General features: G+C 33.9%; 1 protein-coding gene across 2 annotated transcripts in view; it reads left to right on the plus strand.

Moving 5' to 3' along the window:
* Nucleotides 1-26,704, plus strand: part of SppL (signal peptide peptidase-like protein) — a 165,160-nt gene that overhangs the window by 126,930 nt on the left and 11,526 nt on the right. For both annotated transcript variants that reach the window (XM_089086667.1, XM_089086668.1), the window contains exons 6-9: nucleotides 8,508-8,699; nucleotides 16,781-16,932; nucleotides 18,766-18,921; nucleotides 23,305-23,420. In XM_089086667.1, the coding sequence (XP_088942793.1) occupies nucleotides 8,508-8,699; nucleotides 16,781-16,932; nucleotides 18,766-18,921; nucleotides 23,305-23,420 (616 nt within the window). The remainder of the gene's footprint in view (nucleotides 1-8,507; nucleotides 8,700-16,780; nucleotides 16,933-18,765; nucleotides 18,922-23,304; nucleotides 23,421-26,704) is intronic.

Consider the following 26,704-nt stretch of genomic DNA (forward strand, 5'->3'; position numbering starts at 1 on the left):
CACAATGTATTATTTATTATTTTTGCCTTTAGAGCAGGGCACTTCGTATCGAAGAACTTGTCGTAGAAACTTCGAAAAGGGCTCTTTCAATTGGAAATTGGAGTGACTTCGAAAAGGGCTCATTCGATTGAAAATTAGAGTTGATAGTGCCTTTTTTAATAGTCAAAAGTGATTGAAAGACAACTAACACCCATTCCACGCCCACCATTTACCGAAACACATCCAATCAACATTTTGAGAGAGCCATTTTGTTCAGCCTAGTTGATTTCCAAATAGAAATTATGTTTTGAGGATGGAAAAGCCATTTTGTTCAACGTAATTTTAAGTTCTGGATATTAGGTCTTTGAGGATGACCCCCCCCCCCCACAGCCCTCAGAGTAAGGGTTGTAAGTTATGCCCTGGGGGCAAATAAGGTTTTTAGAGAAAGCGTTGTCGTAGAAACTTCAAAAAGGGCTCATTCGATTGGAAATTGAAATGACTAGTGCCCTTTTTAATAGTCAATAGTGATTAAAAGGCAACTAACACCCCTTCCACGGCCGCCATTTCCTCAAACACATCCAATCAAAATTTTGAGATAGCCATTTTGTTCCACGCAGTTTAAAGTTCAGGAAATTATACCTTTGAGCAGGACACTACCCCCCCCCCACAGTCTTCATGGCAAGGGTTATAAGTTATGCCTTTGGGGCATATGATGTTTTTATTGAAATCTTTGTCGTAGAAACATTAAAACTGGCTCATTCGATTTGAAATTCAAAGGTCTAGTGCACTTTTTAATAATCCAAAGCAATTTGAAGGCATCTAACCCCCATCTCATGCCTACATTTTCCTCAAACACATCAAGTCAAAATTTTTAGATAGCAATTTTATTCAACGTAGTTGAAAGTTTTGGAAATTAGGTCTTTAAGGATGATAACCCCTCCTCTTCACAACCCACAGGGCAAGGGTTGTAAGTTATGCCCTGGGGGCATATAAGGTTTTTATTGAAAGTGTTGTCGTAAAAACTTCAAAAGGGCTCATTCAATTGGAAATTGAAATGGCTAGTGCCTTTTTTAATAGTTGAAAGTGATTGGAGAGCGACTAACGTCCCTCTCACGCCCACCATTTTCCCAAAACAGATCCAATCAAAATTTTAAGATATCCATTTTGTTCAACGTAGTTGAAAGTTCTGGAAATTAGGTCTTTTAGGATGATAACCCCGTCAAAGCCCTCAGTGCAAGGTGTGTAAGTTATTCCCTGGGGCATATAAGGTTTATATAGAAAGTTGTTGTAGAAATTTTAAAACGGGCTCATTTGATTGAAAATTCAAATTGCACTTTTTAATAGTCGAAAGTGAGTGGAGAGTAATTTACCCCCCTCTCACGCCCACGACATAACCAAAAACATTCAATCAAAGTTTAGAGATACCCTTTTTGTTCAACGTAGTTGAAAGTTCTGGAAATTATGTGTTTAAGGATGAAAAACCCCCCAGAACCCCCAGGGCAAAGGTTTTAAGTTATGCCCTGGGGGCATATAAGGTTTTTTATTGATAGAGTTGTTGCAAAACATCAAAAGGTGCTCATTCCATTGGAAGTTGAGAGGGCTAATGCCCTCTCAATTTTTAATAGTCGAAAGTGATTGGAGAGTAACTAACCCCCCTCTCACGCCCACAATTCCTCTAAACACATCCAATCCAAATTTTCAGATAGCCATTTTGTTCAACGTAGTAGAAAGTTCTGGAAATTAGGACTTAGACACTGACAACCCCCCTAGCCCTCATGGCAAGGGAAGTAAGTTATGCCCTGGGGGCATATAAGTAGTAACCATATACACAGTATCAGGGGTGTTTTCAGGGGTGATATACTCCATATACACCATATACAGTGCAGTTTCATTTTCAGTTTTAACTTTTAACAGGAGTGAATCAGTGTCTCAAAAGAAAGAATTTTACTAGTCCTAGGTGGAGCATAAGCTATCAATATTTAAAATATAATATGCGTAAAAATAATACGATTTTGTGTATTAGTTCCACCAGGTTTTTTTTTCAGAATATTAATAATCCTCACCCCCTCCCCCAAAACCAAAGCTCACCCTAACACATTAAAGATATTGTAAAAAAAAACATGATTTGAGCACAATCTTTGGGATTGGTTACAATGTCACAGCGACTTCTGTTTCATACGCTTTCGCACATTTTACCGAAGGCTGAGTTCAAAATGAGTTTATAGATTTTCTTTTCAACCTTCGTCTTCGCTTGTGAACGTTTACTGACAAAGGTGTTAATAAACGTTTTATTAAATATAAAGTACTTATTCCCTAGTGTATATTTCAAATGAATGTTGTTATTTTTGTTTTTGTTATAAATAAATAAAACAAATCTTGATTACGTGCATTTTTTTTGGTTTAAAGTGCTTTTTTTCTAATTGCATTATATATATATATATATATATATATATATATATATATATATATATATATATATATATATATATATATATATATATATATATATATATATATATATATATATATATATATATATATATATATATATATATATATATATATATATATATATATATATATATATATATATATATTTATATATATATATATATATATATATATATATATATATATATATATAATCCGTTGATTTTGAATTGAAATTATCAAGTATTTTGGGCAATAGGTTGCATAGGTTGCATCAAGACTGGGCTGGGTAATTGTAGACAGAGAAAAGCCAAGACAGATAGTCCAAGTAATTGAGAGGCAAATGTTTAAATGGCTGGGGCACGGGTAAATGACAGGATTATAAATGACTCTCTTATTGGACACATACTTGTCAGGTTAGTTTTTGGAAAGGCATGCCTGCCTAGAGTCTTAGGCATGCTGATCAAGAATTTAAACATTTAAACATTTGCCTCTCAATTACTTGGTCTATCTGTCTTGGCTTTTCTCTGTCTACAATTACCCAGCCTAGTCTTGATGCAACCTATGCAACCTATTGCCCAAAATACTTGATAACTTCATTTCAAAATCAACGGACTCGGTCGATCAATCAATGTCTTTTGACAGATACGTTTTATAGCACTGACAAAACTTAAGTATCAAAGTGAACAAACTCTTTATTAACATTCCTTATCGATATCATTTGTCGGATATGTCGGATAATCTTGACGAAATCTATTTATTAGAAGAAATAATTCTTTATTATCATCCTTTGTCAGATATGTCGGATAAAATTGAGATATCTTAAGTAACCGAGTGAACAAATTCTTTGGAAATTTCTTTTGACAGATACGTTTGATAACACTGATCAAATCTAAGTATCATAGTGAATAAATTCTTTATCAACTTCCTTTGTCGGATACATCAGATAACATTCATGAACTCTAAGTATCAAATCGAAAAAATTCAATATCATTGTCCTTTGTCAGAAAAGCCTTATAAATTTCAGAAGATCAAAGCATTGAATTGAACAAATTATTCTTAACTGTCATTTGACAGTTACAGTTTATCGAAATCGAAAAATTTAAGTATAAGTCTGAACAAATTCTTAATTAAATTCTTTATCCATATCATTTGTCGGATACGTCGGAAAACATTGACAAAATCTTTGTATTAGAATGAATAAATTCGTTATCAACATCATTTGTCGGATAGGTCGGGATAAAATTGATAAAATCTAAGTATCAGAGTGAATAGATTCTTTATCATCATCCTTTGCCGGAAATGTCAGTTAATATTATCAAAACCTAACCTTAAAACCTCAAAACGTTGGATAAAAGTGACAAAATCTAAGTATCAGAGTGATTAAATTCTTTATCAACATCTATTGACGGACACATAGGATAACATTGAGAAAATCTATGCATTCGAATAAATGAATGCTGAAACTAAATCTTATTTCAGATATGTCACATAAAATTGACAAAATCTAAGTATCAGAGCGAATAAATTCTTTATCAACTTATTTTGTTGGGTACATCAGATAACGTTCACAAAATCTAAGTATCAGAGCGAATAAATCCACTATCATCATCACTTGTCAGATACGCTTAATAAATTTAGAAAATCCAGGTATCAGAGTGAATAAATTCGTTATCAATGTATTTTGACAGATACGTCTAATAACATTGACAGAATCTAAGTATCAGAGTGAAAAAAAATTTTATTGACATTTTTTATCGATATCATTTGTCGGATATGTCGGATAACATTGACGAAATCTATGTATTGGAATGAATAAATTCTTTATTATCATCCTTTGTCGGATATGTCAAATAAAATTGAAATATCCTAAGTGACGGAGTGAACGAATTTTTTGGAAGTTTATTTTGAAAGTCAAGTTTGATAACATTCATCAAAACTAATTATCTTAATTAATAGGTTCTTTATCAGGTTTTTTTATTAGATACATCAGATAATATTTACGAAATCTAAGTATCAGAGTGAATAAATTCTTTATCATCATCCTTCGTCAGATATGCCTGATAAAATTGAGAAAATCTAAGTATCAGAGTGAATACACTCTTTTTCAATGTGTTTTGACATAAACTGTTGGTAACACTAAAAAAATTTAAGTATCAGAGTGAACAAGTTCTTTATTAACATTCTTTATCGATATCATTTGTCGGATATGTCGGATAACATTGACAAAATCTGTGTATTAGAATGAATAAATTCTTTATCAACATCTTTTGTCGGATAGGTCGGGATGAAATTGATAAAATATAAGTATCAGAGTGAGTAGATTCTTTATCAACATCGTTTGCCGGAAATGTCAGTTAATATTATCAAAACCTTACTTCAAAACCTCAAAACGTTGGATAACAATGTCAAAATCTAAGTATCGAAGTGTATCAGAGTGATTAAATTCTTTATCAACATCTATTGACGGACACATAGGATAACATTGAGAAAATCTAAGTATCAGAATGAATAAATGCTTTAACAAAATCTTATTTCAGATATGTCGGATAAAATTGACAAAATCTAAGTATCAGATTGAATAAATTCTTTATCAGCATCTTTTGTCACATATGTTTGATAACATTGTCAAAATCGAATTATCAGAGTGAATAAATTCTTCATCAACTTCTATTGTTACATACATCAGATAACATTCACAAAATCTAAGTATTAGAGTGAATAAATCATTATCATCGTCATTTGTAAAATACGCTTGATAAAATTGAAAAAATCCAAGTATCAGAGTGAATAAATTCGTTATTAATGTATTTTGACAGATACGTTTAATAACATTGAAAAAATCTAAGTATCAGAGTGAATAAATTCTTTATCAACATTTTTTTTTTTCGACATCATTTGTCGGATACGTCGGATAACATTGACAAAATATATGTATTAGAATGAATAAATTCTTTATCAACATCCTTTGTCGGATACGTCGGATAAAATTGACAAAATCTAAGTGTCAGAGTGAATAAATTCATTATCAACATCCTTTTCTGAATACTTCGGATAACATTATGAAAATATAAGTATCAAAGTGATTAAATTCTATATCAACATCCTTTTCTCGGATACATAGGATAAAATTGACAAAATTTAGTCTTTTGACAAAAGACGATGATAAAGAATTTATTCACTTTGATTATAACATTATCAAAATCTAAGTATCGGAGTGATTAAATTCTATATCAATATCCTTTGTCGGATACATAGGATAACATTGATAAAATCTAAGTGTCAGAGTGAATAAATTCATTATCAACATCCTTTTCTGTATATGTCGGATATTATTGTCAAAATCTAAGTATCAGAGTGATTAAATTCTATATCAACATCCTTTTCTGGGATACATAGGATAAAATTGACAAAATCGAAGTGTCAGAATGAATAAATTTCTTTTATCAACATCTTTTGTCAGATACATCGGATAATATTGACCAAATCTAAAAGAGACATGCAAAAATTTAGGCTAATTTAGGTTCACTTAGAGTGGCGCACCAGTCTAAGTGAACCTAAATTAACTTAACTTTTTGCATGTCTCTCTTATATTTTGTCAATTTTATCCGATGTATCTGACAAAAGATGTTGTTAAAAAAAATGTATTCACTCTGACGTTTATATTTTGTCAATTTTACCATATATATCCGAGAAAAGGATGTTGATATAGAATTTAATCACTCTGATACTTAGATTTTGATAATGTTATCCGACGTATCCAGAAAAGGATGTTGATAATGAATTTATTCACTCTGACACTTAGAGTTTGTCAATGTTATCCTATTTATCCGAGAAAAGGATGTTGATATACAATTTAATCACTCTGATACTTATATTTTGATAATGTTATCCGACGTATCCAGAAAATGATGTTGATAAAGAATTTATTCACTCTGACGCTTAGATTTTGTCAATGTTTTCCTATGTATCCGACACAAGATATCGTTATAGAATTTAGTCACTTTGATACTTACATTTTGATAAAATTATCCAACGTATCCAGCAAAGGATGTTACTAGAAAATTTTTTCACTCTAATACTAAGATTTTGTCGAATTTATCCGACATATCCGACAAAGGATGTTGATAAAGAATTTATTCATTCTAATACATAGATTTTGTCAGTGTTATCCGACAAATCCGACAAATGATGTCGATAGAAAATGTTAATACAAAATTTATTCACTCTGATACTTAGATTTTGTCAATGTTATTAAACAAAACTGTCAAAAGACATTGATAACGAATTTATTCACTCTTAAACTTGGATTTTCTCAATTTATCAAGCGTATCTGACAAATGATGATGATTATGGATTTATTCACTCTGATACTTAGATTTTGTGAATGTTATCCAATGTATCCAACAAAAGAAGTTGATAAAGTATTTATTCACTCTGATACTTAGATTTTTGACAATTTTATCCGACATATCTGACAAAAGATGCTGATAAAGAATTTATTCAATCTGATACTTAGATTTTGTCAATTTTATCCGGATAACCAATGTATACGGCATACGATGTTGATAAAGAATTTATTCGCTCTGATACTTAGATTTTGTCAATTTTATCCGACATAACTGACAAAAGATGTAGATACAGCATTTATTCATTTTAATACTTAGATTTTCTCAATGTTATCTTATATGTCCGTCAATAGATGTTAATAAAGAAATTAATCACACTGATACTTATATTTTGTCACTGTTTCCGAGGTATTCAACAAGGAATGTCGATAAAGAAGTTAATCAATCTGATATTTGTATTCTATTAATTTTATCCGATGTATTTTACTAACAAAACTATGATAACAATTAATCACTGGAATGCTTAGAGTATGGGTAGTATTATCCAATTTATCAGAGAAATGGCGTCGATGGGAAATTTATTCCAGCTGATACTTCGATTTTATTACTCTTGTCCAATGAACCTAAAAAAGAATGTTAATAAAGAAATTACTTACTAATCCTTACATCTTGATTATGTTAACCTGTATTTCCGGGAAAGGATGTTGATAAAGAATCTATTCACTCTGATACTTAGATTTCATCAATTTTATCCCGACCTATCCGACAAAAGATGTTGATAAAGAATTTATTCATTCTAATACATAGATTTTGTCAATGTTATCCGACGTATCCAACAAATGATATCGATAAAGAATGTTAATAAAGAACTTGTTCACTCTGATACTTAAGTTTTATCAGTGTTACCAAAAGTATCTTTCAAAAGACATTGATAGAGAGTTTATTCACTCTGATACTTAGATTTTCTGAATTTTATCTGGCATATCTGAACAAATAAACAACGTTTATTTGAAATAGGCACTAGGAAAAAAGCACTTTATATTTATTAAAATGTTTATTGACACCTTTGTCAGTAAACTTTCACAAGCGAAAACGAAGGTTGAAAAGGAAATCTATAAACTCATTTTGAACTCAGCCTTCGCTAAAATGTGCGAAAGCGTACGAAACAGAAGTCGCTGTGACATTGTAGCCAATCCCAAATATTGTGCTCGAATCATGTTTTTTACAATTTTTTTAATATGTTGGGATGAGCTTTGGTTTTGGGGGAGGGGGTGAGGATTATTAATATTCTGAAAAAAAAACTAGTGGAACTAATACACAAAATCGTGTTATTTTTATGCATATTATATTTTAGATATTGATAGCTTAGGCTCCACCTAGGATTCTAGGTGGAATAAAGTAGAATTCTTTCTTTGGAAACACTGATTCACTCCTGTTAAAAGTTAAAACTGAAAATGAAACTGCACTGTATATGGTGTATATGGAGTATATCACCGCTGAAAACACTCTGATACTGTGTATATGGTTACTACTAACAATGATGATACTAGTATTAAATTTTTGTACCCTTTCACTGCTACACAAGCCATTTTTACATGTTGCGTATTTTAAAGATAAGTTTTAGCCCTATTTAACCTAAAAAGCTGTAATGTAGCTGTGATGTAAAATAGTTAAACTTTGAGATACATTCTCAGGTTTGGTTTGATAAAATAAACATTTAGTGACTTTTACCTCTTGTTTTTTTTATAGTAATCGCGAGCGTGGCATTAGCATTTTTACTTTTACCCATGTGTCAGTATCTATGTCGACCTTGTTTTGGAACAGGAAAAATATCCTTTGGCCTCTGTGGACGATTTACCTCAGCTGAACTACTGGCGTTTGCGCTATCGGTGTCAATCGTTTGTGTTTGGACATTAACAGGTCATTGGCTCCTAATGGACGGTGAGTTGAAATTTGGATTATCGGAGGAGGAATTATTGAATTGAATTTAATATTGAATGATTAATTATTATTGAATTATTAAATCATTGAATAAAATGAATTTTTAGTTAATTGTTGAATTATTAAATTAAGAATCATTGAATTATTTGGGTTGGAGGAATTGAGAGGATTTAAGCAAACCAATCCGTGCTAATGATTTTATCTTGGGTCAGTAAAGATTTAGGACCGTCTAGGGTATGTCTCTTATCAGATTATTTGAAAAAAAAACTACGTTTTCTAAAGAGTTAAAGAGGCTGAGTCACAAGTTCGAACCTTAAAACGTACAGGGATTAGGAGGTACAGTTGGGGGGCTGTCGCCCCCAAACCCCCGCTTCCGTATATAAAAGGGGCTGTGCCCTCCTCAACGCCTCGCCCTTTACGCTAAAGTTTGACTTTCTCACAACTCTTTTTTTTAAACAATAAAAACTATAGCGTAAACAGCGAGGCGTTGAGGAGGGCACAGCCCCTTTTATATACGGAAGCGGGGGTTTGGGGGGCGGCAGCCCCCCAACTGTACCTCCTATTCCCTGTACGTTTTAAGGTTCGAACTTGTGACTCAGCCTCTTTAACTCTTTAGAAAGCGTAGTTTTTTTCAAATAATTTCTGCACGTGTTTGTACAGTTTATTACTTATTATTGCTTGACTAACTGTTAGCTGATCGTGTCGGGAGTTAAAGTTGGGGGGCTGCCGTCCCCCAAACCCCCTGCTCTTGAAGATACTTGTGTTAAGACTTAATTCCTGAATAATCAAATCAAATGCACAGTAAGATTTTCTTTTTTCAACTTTTCTTCGAGCATGCGGTTGTACGACATGTTATCAAAGCAGTGGAGACTTACCTGTAACCTGAAGGCCGACTGTGATATTCTTCTGGAGACGCATGTTGAGCCGAAGGATTTAATAGATTAGATTTAAAAAAGAAACTGAGTTTCTTTTTTAAACTTTAAATTCAATATATAAAAAGATTGCTCTGATGGGGAATCGAACCCGGATCTTCCGCCTGACAGTCAGGAAAAGCGACCATTGTACCACAGAGACACTTACAGAAATATTATTTTAGTTTCCCGTATCTGTTTTTGACGCAAGCAAATCCCCACAAAACTTGATATTTGGTTTTTGGAAAATAGGGAAGGAAGGATCGGGTTGAGCTGAGATTTCGAGGAAAACCTCCCCGGCCCCAGGAAAGCTTATCCTATAAATTTCAGCCCGATCGGACAACATTAAAGGGGGGATTGGGTGGGAAAAATTAACATGGACTCTTATAGGAAAACGATGTTTTTCGTAAATGTAAATTCGGGGGAAATTGTTTTCGGTCTGAAAATATCAAAAGGCCCTAACAGGTCGAATTTTGCTTCGAATGAGTCCTCATTCATCCGGATCCTTTGCCAACTGTGACTTATAGGCGTGGCTGATAAAAAAAAAAAGAGAAATGAACATTGTGTAGCTATATTTGTTTTTTGAAAAACAGGGAAGGAGTGATCGGATTGAGCTGAAATTTCGAGGATAAGCTCCCGGGCCCTAGGAATGCTTAACCTCTAAATTTTAGCCCAATCGGACAACGTTAAAGGGGGGCTGTGGTCGGAGGGTCGAAACTTCTGGCCCACTTTTACCCATGAAGATAAAGTCGGAGGGGGTGAAATTTTGCACGTTTCTTAGTTGGAGCTTGCGCTACAAAATGCGATCATCGCTGTCTCTCTGCGACCGCTAGGACCGGAAATCGCTTAACATTGTGGTGGGTCGCCTCTTTATAGAGGCACAAGTGTGCCTCCTTGATTCCTGCATTATCTATTAATTGTCTTACTAGGAATCTTCCATGCCGGAATACTTATTGCTAAGGTTAATACCACGATCCATGGCCATGTGGGCAGCCTTCGTAAAAGAGGTTGCTCTCATTATGCTCATCCTTAAACCTCTCTTAAAATAAATTTTAGTCATTTTAGACAGTAAAAAATCATTCAAAATTATGGGTGTCCTGTGTAGAAACTGATGGTTATAGCAGCAAATATTAATGTATTTTTTAGTAGATAGGAAATAAGATTCGGCCTGGAACCAGGCTTTGGACCCTCGAATCACAATGGCGGCTTGAAAATTAACCCTAATTTGGTTCAGAAAACTTACAAGTTGAAAGCAATCTAAAGACTCTTGTTTTAGAGGCTTTTCTACTCCACACTGGCCCACTGAGAGCGTTGTCGACAAAATAAACTTATAGCGTTTCGTGCTGTTCACAGTGAAAGTCTTGCTTATTTTAGTTATATCGGCCATATTTTAGCAGAGTTTCGAAGGTCTTCTTGGCATAAAATCTTGCTCATTTTAGCAGTGCAGTGAAGAGGGAAGCGGTGCAAAGCTTTGGGACTTTACATTGTTATGTTGTTGTTTTGTTTGTTTTTTTTGGGGGGGGGGTTCAATAAATTTAGCCCATATGAAATATTGAAAAATAGTTTCATTGGTCTGAGTCTTCAATTTTCTTCCCCAATTGTGTTCATTTTTAGGCACAATAACGTTGCAAAAAGGATAACTGGGAGCTGTGCTATCTACTTTTGAATTATATTTGGTCTGAGGTGTTAGGGAATGTGGAAGCCTTAATTCCCCTAAATTTCCCCTAACTCACTCTTTTCCCTCCTACTCCCCATTGAAAATCCTATTTATTCATATTCATATATATATTAATGTTCATTTAATTCAAAAACAAGACATAGCTGTCGTGGGCAAAGCCCAAATATGATGTCTCTTAGTCATAATTAGCAAAATAAAGTTGTGTGATAAAACTTCGTCAGGATAAATAAACTAAGTCATAATTAGCAAAATAAAGTTGTGTGATAAAACTTTATCAGAATAAATACACTAAAGGACAAACACACTGGAGATTGAGAAGAAAATTGTCTGATAAAACTTCAGCAGGATAAAATAAATTACACCATAAAAACACAAAAGATACTTGTAATATTTCACAAGACTTGAAACAATGCTTTCACTCTCGTAAAGGGTATCATATTGGACGAGGTTCAGTTTTGGAGGTTTCTCAGCCACTTCCCTGGTGGGATAAGATCTTATAGGGACAAAAGGTGGGGGAAGGAATGATCGGTATATGGGATGTTGAAGGAGGGAGGAGCCAAATCTTTGGCATAATTTTCCTCGGCGGGAAGAAAGGGATTCAAGTTTAAATTCCTTGAGGTAAAAGGAGTAAGGTAGAGGGGAACTGCCATAAATGATTTGCAGTGATCTCTTCTGAACTCGTTCTATTTTATCAATTTCATCCTGGGTAAGGGCAAAGTGCCAAACCGGACAAGCATATTCAACTAAGGGGCGGATAAAAGTGTGAAATATTAGTTTCAGCTGGTCCTTAGGAACTCGACATTTTTTCAGTGTTTTTAGTATTTGGATTGCGCTGTTAGCTTTTTTTACAATTGTCTTTGTATTCTCCCGCCATGAGAGGTCAGAAGAAATCACCACACCAAGTAAAGTTATTTTATGGCTTATTAGCTCGGAAGCGATAGGAGGTTCGAAAGACGGTTGAGTATTCTGAAGAAAAGAAAATGTCGTGACCGAGCATTTGTCTTTATTCACGACCATGTTTAGTTCAGCCGCCTCTGAGGTAACTTGGTCGATGAAACCAGCAGAATTGCTCTTCGAATCCTTAGATACGATTTCCGTTAAGAACAAGTCGTCAACGTATTTCCATCTGTCCTCCAGCTCAGCAGCAATTTCATTTATCATGAGGAGGAAGCCCAGCGGCCCAATCACAGTTCCTTGTGGAATTCCACAAAAAACTGGCAGAGAAGTGGAAAATTGGTCTTTATACTTCACAGATTGCTCTCTATTTGTTAAGAAGCTCTTGATGATTTTAATAATAAAGCTGGGTATATTTTTTCCCACCATTTTTTCTAAAAGGATTTTGTGATCAACAAGGTCAAATACTTTTCTGAAATCAATTGCAATTAAATTTATCCATTTTCCAGGTTCATCCAGGTGTTTTAAAATAAAACAAGTTAAATTAACGAGTTAGAGAATGTTCTAACACTTAGGGATTTTACTAAATTATTTTCAGTCCGTGCCTTTCAGAAAATCTTTTTTCAGCCTTGCGACGACACGACTTCTGTATGTTCCTCTGACAACTGACATAATTGTGATTGATTAGACACTAGAGATATCAGTAACTACTCCTTTCTTTGGAAAGGGAGTAATAAACCCTTTCTTCCATTTCTTTGGAAAATATCCTGTTTTTGTTATATTATTGAAAATTATCTGAAGGGGAAATGATAATTCTTTAGCAAATGCTATAATGAGAGCAACTGGAATGTCAAAAGGGGCAACGGAAGTTCTTTTTAACGAAGAGAGTTTACGGATTATAATTGCCGATGAAATATCAGCAATTAAATTATCATCTGAAGGAATAGTTAAATTTACTGGAGGGTCCTCAGTTCGAAGAGGGGGGTAAGACTGCACATTTGAAGCAAAATGGGCATTTAAATCATTTGCAGTTTTCTCTAGAGGCTGCTCCTTCATGAAGTCAATTGGTTGAGAATTTTGTCCAGCCAAATTTTTCACTTTACTGAAGAACTGTGACGGCTTGGACTCTAAAAGATGGTCAACTTCATTTTCATAGTAATTTGCTTGTGCCTTTTTTATTTTCCATTTTATTTGGTTTGACAACTGTTTTGCTTGGTTCACTTGACCTTTTCGTAGTAGGTGCAATCTATGTTTTATCTGTTGCTTTATTTCTTAATTTGCATATGATTTATCACTAGAACAGAATTTAGTCTTACGTTCGGGAAAGCACTCGAGAAATTTTGAATTTACCTTATTATGGAATTCTTTAGCTGAAGAGACCACGATCCAGTTTTCTCCCGTCATCCAGTCACCGAATTGCAGCAGACCATGGTCAGTGATCGGCCTTGAAGAACTTCGGTTACTGAATATTTAATTTTCACTTTTTCCAAGGGGTTCCACTGTAACATATAACAATAACTTCTACCAAGCAATGCTAGTTTAGTTCGATTCTGGTTATATTCCAAAAGATTTGTCAGGATTACATCCAGAGAAGTATTCCCCTTAGTTGTTGGGAAATCGACTAGAGTTTTAAGGTTAAGTGACCTGGCCAGCGATTTGCTATCGAGTTCGTTAGTATCTCCTAGCATTACTACTCCAAAATATGGGTGAGTTCTCTGGACGTAATCTGTCGATTCCTGCAGCTTCTCCCAAAAAGCTTTTCTTGCTGCAGCTGGCTGACCAGGTGAATAATAGAAAACGCACACTGCTACGGCAGAGAGTGGCCTAGGGAGTCGCTTAGGTTGGGTTTTGACCCAAATAATTTGATCATTATCTTCAAGAAAAGGTATATTTAAAAGCTGAGGTTTAAAATCTTCGTGCACGAGGGTCATAATTCCTCCTCCTTTTTGTCCAAGAGGATGGTCATCAGGCCGAAGTTTAATAAAAGAAGAAAAGTTGGGAACCCTTAATAAATTAAGATCTTGCCGGTGGACCTCGAAAACACAGATAACGGAAGAGCCAAGTATTTCAGCCGTGGTCTGAAGTTCAGTAAATTTCTCTAGATTTAAACTTTCGACGTTGCTGTAAAGGAAAGAAGGAAATACGTAACGTTTGTCGTGAAACTCCCGGGAAAAAGGTTTATTTTGGAATTTCTTGCCCCCTATCGTGACTGGGGCAGCAACATGATTAGTTAAACTGAAGTCACCAACAATTTTTTCCTTCTGCAGGGAAAAGGGTAAAGGGGAGGGGGAATAGAATAAGGACGGGGCTGGTTGTTGATTGGTTGTTGATGAAAATGGAATAGGTGGGGGAGGCGGAGGGCGGGGGTCTAAGAGGCTCCTGAGATGTGTCATAGGAGGGGTGGTGTACTGAAAAGGGTTGCTGGAATCCCCAGGAAGGTGGACCTGCGTTTGAACCCAAGGGTGTCCCCTCTTTTTTAGACCCCAAGAGGGTTTGTTTTGGATTTTCTGCTGTTTTCGTCGTCGAAGGTGGGCATTTTTTGATGAGCTTGGGTCCGTACGGTTAAAATGCGCTAGTCTACGATTTTCATCTAAGCATCTAAAACGAGGGCACATCTTTATATGATCAAGGACATATTCAATACTACTATATGACTTGGCGAGGAGACTATAACATGGATTTAGGAACCGGTAGTGAATACCAAATTTACATGCTCTTTCTTTGAAAAATTTACATACCCCTTTTAACTTGGGCTGTTCAGGGTAAGTTTAAATTGTATATCTGTTTATCGGAGTCACTTTATTTTCATGAGCAAATTTGCAACTAGCTCCCCTCTTGCAAAAACCATTCCGATAGAACCATCACTCTCTTTTACATGGTGGCTTCATTATTTTCTCGAAAATGATATGTAAGTCCTCTTCCTGTAACTTGTCAATCGGAATCACATTATTCTCATCACTTGCAGCTATGTCAGTATTATTATTCACCGCACTTAGGAGGGGCATATCTGCTTTAACTGACGTCACACTTACAGCATTCATTTTGCGTTGGTTATTTTGGGTGGCTGGCTGGGTACCAAGTTCATGGCTGCTAGGGATTTGATCCAGCGGAAACCGGTTTTGAAACTGATTTATCTGCATCTTCAGAGAATCGATTGTTGTTTTTTTTTTTTTTTTTCGTCGACTAAAATTTCTAGTTTACGACATTCTTGCATACAAATTGCAAGCATTTCAGAAACATACCTTACTTAATTGTCAAGCATATAGATAAAAGAATCACGGGCTGAAAGTTCATTCTCAAGGGTAGAGCATTTATTTCTGACCACTGAAATTTCTCGTATTATATTCTCCACAATCGACACAGGGAGTTTTCTGCTTAATGCTGAGCCTAGTTATTGTCTTTGCTTGGGGATTGGAGGACCTGGGAGTAACTATAGGCGTGTTTCTCGCAACAGATCTAGGGATTGCCTTTTGCGTAACTTTGCCAGAAAGTTTGTCATCACTTGTCACCAAAGGGGAAGGGGGAAAATCACAGTTTAAGCAAAGCCATTTCTCTAACTTCTCTCTTAAACCAAGAGTAATCTTTGCACATTTGGGGTGCCACCATTGGTTGCATTTAGTGCACTGAACTGTCCCACTGTTTGCTGGGTTTCTACATTCAGGACAATAATATTTAGGCATTATTAAAAGGGAAAGTATTGATTCTGATTGACGGGAGGATCTGCCCCTCTCCTGCTCACCAATTAGGGTCACGTTAATGTCTTATTAAATCACTTTACGTATACACTCTTTGAATGCTCAAAATTATTTCCTAGGTTTGCCATTTAGACATGCACTTCTTAGTTGGAATAATTTATAAGGCAGTAAAAAAATTGTAATAAAATAAAAATGAATAAATTTATATAAATATCTAAAAACTAGTCGGGAGCCACATCCACCGATATTTACTAAGTTGTCATTATTTACTAGTTTATTACTAAATTAGGTTATTACTAGGTTATTAATAGGTTATTACTAGGTATTTACTAGGTTATTACTATGTACTTACTAGGTTATTAGTAAATAACGACAAACTGTCGTTATTTACTAAGTTATTATTTACTTGGCTGATTAAATTTAAAGCAAAGTTGTTTACATTACATGCTGAATATTGCCTTGTTTTTTTCGTGGGGACTGGACCTGCCACGAAGTCGTTGCTTGTGGGGTTGAGTCCCTTAGAAACACTGGAAATGGCTATGCATATAACAGAAGTACTTAATTTTGGTAGGCTAAGATTTATTTAGGTTTGAAAGGATATACCTAATTCTCATTTTTAAACTCATCCTCCTCGAAATATTGCTGCTAGTCGTAAATTAGTTGTAATATCTGGGACAGGACTGTAGTTGTTAGTTGTAATATCAGGACTGTAGTTGTTACTGTTAGTTGTAATATCAGGCGGACTGTAAAAATGAGCAATATTATAAGTATATTTCCTGAATAACCAATTAAAAAGGGGTAACAAATTTCAACCTTTTCAACAATTAAGATAATATATTTCAGCAATTAAGACTTCTGTAAGAATAGGAGTGATTTTATAATAATTTTGAAATCGTTTTTTAGCTATGGGAATGGGACTTTGTGTTGCGTTTATCGCATTCGTTAGATTGCCGAGCCTCAAAGTGTCTACTCTGCTACTTGCCGGTTTGCTGGTCTACGATGTTTTCTGGGTATTCTTTTCAAATTACATATTCAATGCCAATGTAATGGTAAAGGTAGGTTTGCATAGTATTACCTTACATAATATAAAAAATAAGTACATTTTTCGTCCATCCTCAAAGTGTTTAATGTGCTTCTTGTGTGTTTCCCTCTCTGTGGTGTCTTCTGATATCCATTTCCAACTATATATTCAACGCCAGTGTAATGATAAAGGTCTCATAGTAAAAATTAGCCATTAAACAGCTCCCTGTGATGTTCGAGTGTTCCGCTAGCGGTGGAGGGAAAAAAACGAAAAAAGATGCTTTTGATGCAGAACATTGTGGTTGCAGTCACTTCCCTTGTTTTTCAAGTGAACAGATTTTCCTTTTTGTTCAAGCCAAGGGACTGTAAGTCACCTTTACAGGGGTTTTGGCCAAGGCGGTTCTAATAATGAACTTTTTGCGATCTGACACCATTTTCAGGGGTTTTTGGGCTGTTGTTTGTTACAGCGGGGCGTGTTCGTCTTTTACTAGGTTTTAGCTACCGCTACAACCACGATAATTTTATATTTTAGTCCTGCCTCAAAGTGTCTAATCGGCTTCTTGTGGGTTTGCCTGTTTGCGGTGTCTTGGTGATATTCTTTTCAAATTTTGTATCAGCGTTAACATAATGATAAAAGTTAATATTATATAATATTTCTTGTGCGAATTCCTGCATTACTTCAAGACAAAATGAAAAAAAAAACTATGAAAAAAACAAAAAAAAAACAAAAAAAAACGAAAATTAAAAAAAAAACAATGAGAAAAATGGAAATGAAAAAAAAATTTTGAAAAATAAAAAAAAAAAATGAAAATGAGCAACTAAAAGAAAAACTAACTATCGTGCTGGAACAGTGCTGCATTGGAAAAGACCTTCCCTGCTTGAGCGTTCGCTGACCAATCAACTAATATCAACGATTATGCACCTTTATTAACGGTTGTAACTCTACTTGGGTGAGATCAAAGTTCAAAATAGGGATAAATCCTTTTTAATAGACAGGGTATAGAAATTCACAAAAATACCAGATATTTCGGTCACATCAAAATAAAAATAAAAAAGGTTATATCAAAAAAAAAAAAAAAAAAAAAAAAAAAAAAAAAAATATAAATTAATAGGAAACAAAACTCACATATTAAATAAACATTTCCATTCACGGCGTATAGAGGCGTGTTTGAATCAATATAGACATTCGATTTTGTTTATACGCCAGTAAATGGAAGTGTTTATTTAATATGTGAGTTTTGTTTCCTATTTATATATATTTTTTTTTTTTTTTTTTTTTATGTAAGTTAAGGTTTTTAAAAACAACATTTTTTGTTTAATTTTTTCTTTTCTTTTTTTTCTGTTGAGAAAGGCTCCCGGACGTGGGGCCGAAATATTCGGAGTATTTTTGTTTAATTAAGTGTTTATTTTATTGTATTCACTGCTTTATAAAAATTAAAACCCGTTTTTCTTGCTTAATTTTTCGTAAATGGAAAAGCAGTGTGGTCTAAGAAATTATTTGTGTTTGTACGTAATGTTATTAGGTTATGTGTTTGTAGGTTATTCATTCAAACATTCAGTATTGTTTGCTATCGTTTGTTAACTATGTGTGAATGAATATCTATCTGTTTTTGTCCTCAGATTCTTTTCATTTCTTTTTTTTTCTCTCTCTCGCTTTTTTTTTCTTTCTCTCTTTATCTTATTTCTCTGTATGTGTGTCTTTCTCTCCGTGTGTCTTTCTGCCTGTCTCTCCCTTTCTCTCTCTCTCTCTCTTTTCATTGCACTAAAACGAGAAAGCTCAGTGAAATACTGTTTCTTCTGAGGCTAGCTTATGGTAGTTTGGTTGAGACAGGCCTGAAGTTTGTCCTATTTTCATATTTTATTTTCAGGTTGCTACAAGATCGGCAGACAACCCAGTTAAATTTTTAGCCCAGAGATTAAGATTATCTAACGCAAATCATGAAAAGTTGTCTCTACCAGGTAAACTTGTATTCCCTTCATCATCTCAAAGAGGCAATTTCTCAATGCTTGGATTAGGAGATATTGTAAGTCTATGCCTGCATTTTGTTTCTATTACATTTCTGTTCTTTTAAGGTTCATTCTGTTCATTTTGCTTCTGTTACATTTCTGTTCTTTTAAGGGGATGAGGGCTTTAATTTTGTTATTTTACATTATTTACAAGTGATGACAGTGATGACAGTTAATATTTTACAAGTGATGACATGGATTGACATCCGTTAGTTGGAATGATCTTGAATCTTCTCTTTTTCTTTAAGAATAGTGATAAAGGAGGTCCTAAAAATCAGCCCCAGAGGCATATATGAGAATGCTGATAGAGGAGTAAATTAAGGAAGAGAAAATACACCAGCATCAAAAACATGAAGAACAATAGGGAATTCTTTTCGTAAGACAGTGGAAATTTCCTTTGAATGAATATTTCAGCCCTATGTCCTATTTCCCTATGTCTAAGGACCGTCTTCAGCAAAACATAAATATATAAAAGAAGAAAGACTTACAACGACATACGACTAATCAAAATTAAAATGATTTTTTTCTAAACAGTCTTTACTTCACCAGCATCCTTACTTCAGCGAAGTTTAACCGGGACTGATAAATAAAGTGAGATGAAACATGTCAATTCATTGAAATGAAAGAAGAATAATTAAAAACTCGTTCTTGTTGCTGAACTTGCCATTTTGGTAGCTAACCTCAAAGTTCTATTTGTGACTGGTTCTGTGTTAATGTCTACTGTTTTTTTTTTTTTTTTTTTTTTTTTTTTTTTTTTTTTTTTGTAAGATCGTTTTTAGTTAATTTTGTATAGAGCATTAAGTGAATATTCCTCCAAGTCCCTATTTAAGGAAATATTATTATTAATCTTAAGTCTGATTTTAATTACTTCCCGAACTACCTGCTTTATACCTAGGTCATTTGCAATAAGGGCGGATTCTTTAAAAAGTATTTTGTGGCTAGGATTTTCAAATACGTGGCTGCTAAAGCAGAATCAAAAGAAATAATAGCAGTATTAGAGTTTAGAGCTTTGGTGATATCATCTTTATGCTGTTGTAGGCGTTTCTCTAAATTCTGGTGAGTTCTACCTACATAGTATTTGTCACAGTCACATGGTATTTGATAGACCCCTCTTTGGTGAGTAACTGGGTTTTTATCTTTACCAGAATTTAGGAAATTTATGATTTTGAAATTATTGGTAAAAACTACCTGCAGATCATTTTGTGTGCAGACTTTTTTAAGGTTCGTAGAGATTTTTGGGATGTATGGGAAGTAAATTTTTTTTGAGGGCTTACCAGGATTCTCACACGGTAAACTACTATTGATTTTAGGGGAATATCTTCTCAGTCTACGGTCAATAGTATTATTAATAAATGAAATAGGATACCCATTTCCAAAAAGTATGTCCCTGATAAAGTTTAGTTCTGCTGTGATGTAGGAATCAGAACAAATGTTTAGGGCACGATCGACGAGAGAGATTATGACAGGTCTTTGAACGTGTGGGGAGTGGTTTGATTTGAAATGTAAATATTTATTGTTTTGTGTTGGTTTTCTGTAAATAGTAAAATTGAGTTTATCTAAGCTACGAATAATTAACACATCTAGGAACGAGATTTTATTTTCAATTTCAATTTCTAAGGTAAACTGTAAACTTCTATAATGTACTGAGGTGATCTAAAAAAACCCTAAGTTCATTTTCCCCATAATTCCAACGTGAAATTACGTCATCCATGTAACGTCCCTAAAAGATATATTTCAAAAATACGAATTCAACGCCCAATTTTCAATATGTTCAATATAAATATTCGCCAGTAACCTGGAGAGGGTTGCGCCCATCGGCAAAACATTAATTTGCTGATAAAAAGAATTGCGGAATTGGAAAGGCATTGAATACTTGTTACGGAGTTTAACCAAGGTCATTAAGACCTTGCAATCTATTCCTGCTGCTGAAACTTCTATTAAATGATTACTAGAAAATTATTATAGAATTATTATTATTATTAGAAATTATTAGAAATCAAATTAACGAAAATTAAATTTTGTTTCCCAATTTTCTTTAAGTGAAATGAAAATGACAACTCCTCTGGACAAGTACAGTACTACTTAAGAGGGGTCTAAATCCACGTAATAAAGAAATATTTGAGGCGTACACATGTGATATAATCTTTCTAAACTATAAAGGTCATAGCGGGAGAAAACAGCGTTTAAATTTTTCAATTAAATATCGTGCTATATAAAGTAACGCTATCTAGAACATCCGTTTTGACGGGGTTTTTGTAATGAGTTCCTTTATATTAAATTACACTCATTTTGAATATGCATCTTTGTTTTTGGAAAGGCAAGTCTACGATGGTGAAATCATTGCCCCCAATTTTAGCTTCCAAACTCTGTATCTAGCTCCTCCCCTAACTAGCACACCTATTGATATTAGTTTCATTTGCACAATAGTGTACAACTGCTATTGTGTTAACACAATAAAAAGTATTTCGAAGATAGGGAACATTAACTATTGTTGGAATTACTCTATGACTGGGGTGTTTGAATATACCTCCCTGTGGTGCACTGCTTTTATGGAGCTATGACAAGGGGTGCAATTACTCTCGACTAGGGGAGGGGTTTAATATACTTCCTTTTGGTGAAATGTTCCTCCCCTTACAACTATGCCTATAAGTGTTCAAAGTAGACTTGGAATTAAACCGGGGTCTCTCGACTCTGGAAATAAATTTCTCCAGAATCATTCGTACACTTGTCAAGCATTAAGCTTTCTCTTTTGACCCTGACCTTGAAAATTTAGTATCTCTCCTAAAAGGTCAATCTGGAAATTCTAAGTTCAAAATTCTTTGTTTTATGAAATTTTCGATTTCTTAAAATTATCTTCATCAGGCTGAATTCACCCTACAAAACTGAGTAAACAGATGCAGTTGCCCTCGCGTTTCCGGGATCATTGCGAGTCTACGGGCTCAGTTTCCGGGCTTAATCAGCCCACTGGATATCAATTGGATAGAGTAGGAATCAGCAGATAAAGCCTGTTGCTCCTTTAGAGGGTTCGATCTCAGTCCCATAAAGAGGGTGACTTGCCTAGCTGTGCAAGTTTCTCACAGTTGCTGCAACACTTCACGGAGCGTTAGTACCGGAGGTCTAGTATTCACTCTAGGAGGAATACAAAAAGGTTATTTATTAGCAATTCATGTTTTTGGTGTTTGTTTCCAATTTGGTCAAAGTAGCTACAAAGACGCCAAATACATTGGATGTGATATTGAACGGATGTGAATTGAACGTAACGTTTTGAAAATAAATTTTTGTTCTTAGTGTATCCACGAAAACAATTCTTATCATAAATGTTGATATAAAAAAAAAAGTCTGCCTGCGCCATTTAGAGTGAAGCAATTCGGTGTAAACAATGCCTCGCATGTCTTGGGACTATGTGTTTGGGCCCTCTACACACGCATACGTTTTTATGTGTTGGAAATGTGCTACTGTGGCCAAAAAAATTATCGTATTAACTGAAATGTATGAAAGTGTCGTGACTTCACAATCGTACCCATACAGGGTGCGCTTACAAGTTGCGTATACAGGGTGTGGCTATTAAGTATTGGGATTACGCTACTGTGCATAATCACAAAACTTAGTAACCCCCAAAAAATAGTGTATAAAGTCTAAAAGCTCAATATTCAATAAAATCCCATAAGGTTCTACACAATCGCGGAAATAAGAGAAATAAAAAAAAAATATTATATATTAAAAATCTTACAATATGCGTATACAAGGTGTGATTATTAAGTATTGTTACTATGCTAGTCGGGCTAGAAAATTCTCTACTGCAGCTGAGATGCAATTATCTATTAATCTTATTTCAGACGCGGAACAAGTTTGAACGGCCGTTGTCCCATATATGTATCTAGTTAGTTAGTCGCATGGAGAAGAAAACAAATATTTCTAAAATCAATTTTCTCAAGACAGTGGACGAAACTAAAACAAAGCCGAGTCTGAAAGCTCAATATTTTGGTCATGTTATCAACAACCTTTATAAAAGTAAACTATAAAAAGAAATTAAATATAATATAAAAACCAGATTTAGAAGATTATAGCGCCTCATTTCGACGAGATCAGATGCTCTCTCTCTCTCTCTCTCTCTCTCTCTCTCTCTCTCTCTCTCTCTCTCTCTCTCTCTCTCTCTCTCTCTCTCTCTCTCTCTCTCTCTCTCTCTCTCTCTCTCTCTCTCTCTCTCCCTCTCTCTTTCCTTTTTTTTCTTTCTCGCTCTCTTCTTTTTTTTACTTCTACCTCTATTTCTCTCTCTCTCTCTCTTTCTCCTTTCTTTTTCTCTCTCTTTGTACTCCAATCTCTTATTTATATATTTGAAATTTTAATGTTTTATTCTGTTATCAGTGTTTATGAAGACTTGCATCAAAGATTTTTTCTAGGTGATGCCTGGTTTGCTACTGTGTTTCGTTTTGCGGTATGATGCCTTCAAGAAAGCAAATTTAATTCAAGCATCAGCTGGTGTTCCTCCCCCATTAACTCACTTAAGTAAAATAACGTGAGTAATAATCTTTCATTTCTTAATTATCTTTACAAAATTAATAAACAAAATCTGTTTTAACCAAAAATTAATTTTAACAAAAACGAATGACCGAATGAACAATCTATATGACAATCTATATAATAATATATGACAATCTGTCATAGAACTAAATATGGACGAAGTACAGCACAAGAAAATATACAAAAGGAAACAAAACAAAAGAAAAATCTCAACATTAGTTGTGGTATGGAAAGGTCAAGATAGGTAGTCACGTCTTATGGATGATTGATGAGCAGAATTTATAGTTTTCCAATTATCAGATGGGCTACAGGCAAATTACTGAAATTGTTAAAGCTTACACTTCTGTTTTCCGGTAAATGTCCAGTATTAGCGAGGGTTTTCAGAAGCTGCTACAACACATTGAAATTACTAAAGGTATATTTCAGTTTTCCAGTAAATTTCAGTAATTCAGTTTCCAGCAGGGGCTATGCTACAGCCAAATTACAAAATTTATTTTTGAGTTATCAGTTAAATTTCCATTTCTCTGGTTTTCAGCAAGACTAAGCCAAATTGCTGAAATTGTTTTCAGTTTTAAACTAATTTTTAGTTTTTAGCTGTTGCTACGATAATTCGAAATTGATGTAGCTTGGTCTTAGTTTTCTAGTTTTTAGAAACGGCTATGCCAGAGCAATATTGTTAAAACTTTTTTTTTTTAATTTCCATTAGTTTTTAATTTTCAGCACCTTCCACGCTGCTATCAAACTACTAAACTGGACTTTAATATATTTATTTATAATTGTAATTATTGTAAATATTATAAATAATTATAAATATGAATAAAAAATTGTAAATATTTATAATTGTGTACCGTTTTTAAATAGGTCTCATAAAGTATACTGGTGAAGAGCAATTTTATTCTCACGAAACGGTTTTTGGAACCGTTTATTTTTTAGAACCTTTATTTTTTATTAAAACGGTTATTATTATTAAATATTATTATGTTATTAAAACGGTTTTTGGAACCTATATTTTTAATTACATTTTTATACCAGTTTTTGTGGTCCATATCTCGTCGTTCTGACGCCTAAAGGTCGCATATAACATTTTGAAACTTTTGAAATAATTGGAAAAAAAAACTTTTTGATGAGCTGTATTTACGAAGGATTAGAATAATTTCTTAGACCACACTGCTTTTCCATTTACAAAAAATTAAACAGTAAAAACAGGTTTTAATTTCTATATAGCAGTGAATACATAACACTTAATTAAACAAAAATACTCCGAATATTTCGGCCCCACATCCGGGAGCCTTTCTCAACGGAAAAAAAAATTCTTACATCAACATACAAAACATACTAAACAAACCAAAGAAAAAATATAAATAAATAGGAAAAGAAAACTCACATACTAACTAAAAAAGTCCATTCACTGGCGTATCAACAAAATCGAATGCTTATATTGAATGGAAAACGCCTTCTCGCTGAATATAAATCGAAATCTGTAAAAATGTGAGAATATGTTTATGCTTAAACTAAAACAAAAAAGATCAGCTAACCCCCTGCCTATAACCCCTAAATAGATCTCACAGGTTCATCACCCAATGTTTGAATTATAAATTGAACAGATTCGTTTGCCTGCAAGCTTAGCTGCAGTTCGTTTACCTTTCCCAGCATTTAACCCAGTCTGACCTTTGTCCGCAAGGTCATCATTCGTATCCGAACTATTATAAAACATAGTACTGGTTGAAAATTTTACCTGCTTTTTAATTTAACTATTATAAATCGAATTGATCCTAAAATCCCCTTCATCTCTATTGACACTAATACCCCCATATATTGTCTTTTTTATTTCTATATTTTCCCTGAAGCTTTGTAAAAGCCCTACAGACAAAACTACTAGTCTTTCCTGGTCAAATGCAATAATGTGATGAGAAGAATTACAAAGTTTCTCTATAACAGCCGATTCAAACTTTTCTTAGGTTTTATTTTGTTTTAGAGCTTACTCTACCGCAATCTCGTGCTGCTTTAGCCTATTTTTTAAAATCTGTTGTGTTATTCCCACATAAAATTTACCACAAGAGTATGGACTTTTGTATACTCCCTTTTGCAAATTTCTCGGTACCTTGTCTTTCCCTTTATTTAACAACGAGCTTATATTTTGTCCTGATTTAAATGCTGTATTTACATTATGTTTTTTTAATTCTCTTCTTAATTTTTCTGATAATATTGGGATAAAAGGCAAAGTTATGTAATTTGTTTCTTGATTTGACCCATCTTCTTCTAATATTTTTGGTTCCGTCAACTTTTTTTTTCTTTTTTCAATTACTTGAGAAATCATATTTTCCGGATAGCCATTATCTATTAGAATGTCCTTAATAAAAATTAGTTCATTGCTTATGTATTCTGGTGATGCTAATTTTAATACCCTATCAACTAAAGAAATAACCACACCCCTTTTTACCTGGATCGGATGATTTGATGTGAAAGACAAGTAACGGTTGTTAATAGTTGGTTTACAGTAAATTGAAAACGCTAGTTCGTTATTATTTCTATGGATCAAAATATCTAGAAACGGTAACTTATTCTCTGTTTCCTTTTCAATTGTAAAAATTAGTTTTCCTCCCAGATTATTTAAATGTTCCAAAAAACCTTCAATTTGTGATTCCCCGTAATTCCAAATAACTAAAATATCCTCCATATATCTGCCCCAAAATTTAAGTTTTAAAAAATATGTTTCTATAGCTAAATTCTCTACATACTCTACATAAATATTTGCTAACAACGGACTTAAAGGCCCTCCCATTGCCAAACCCCTTATTTGATGGCAAAAATTATCTCTAAACGTGAAGTAATTAGTATACCTGCTAGTTATTCTGACTAAATTTAATATAGTTTCCAGTTCCATTCCCGAAGATAATTTTTCTATCTCATTTTTAAGTTCCTCAAGTTTTTTGGATAAAATACTAAACGATTTATAGAAAGGAATATACGTATACATGGATTTTATATCAAAACTGAACAATCTAGATTCTTCTGATATTTCTACACTTATAAGTTTATCTTTTGATAATAGTTCGGATACGAATGATGACCTTGCGGACAAAGGTCAGACTGGGTTAAATGCTGGGAAAGGTAAACGAACTGCAGCTAAGCTTGCAGGCAAACGAATCTGTTCAATTTATAATTCAAACATTGGGTGATGAACCTGTGAGATCTATTTAGTGGTTATGGGCCGGGGGTTAGCTGATCTTGTTTGTTTTAGTTTAAGCATAAACATATTCTCACATTCTTACAGATTTC

This window comes from Artemia sp. Qi Xiang Cuo, chromosome 3 (genome assembly GCF_049724085.1).
Source record: "Artemia sp. Qi Xiang Cuo chromosome 3, ASM4972408v1, whole genome shotgun sequence".
Classification (NCBI taxonomy): domain Eukaryota; kingdom Metazoa; phylum Arthropoda; class Branchiopoda; order Anostraca; family Artemiidae; genus Artemia; species Artemia sp. Qi Xiang Cuo.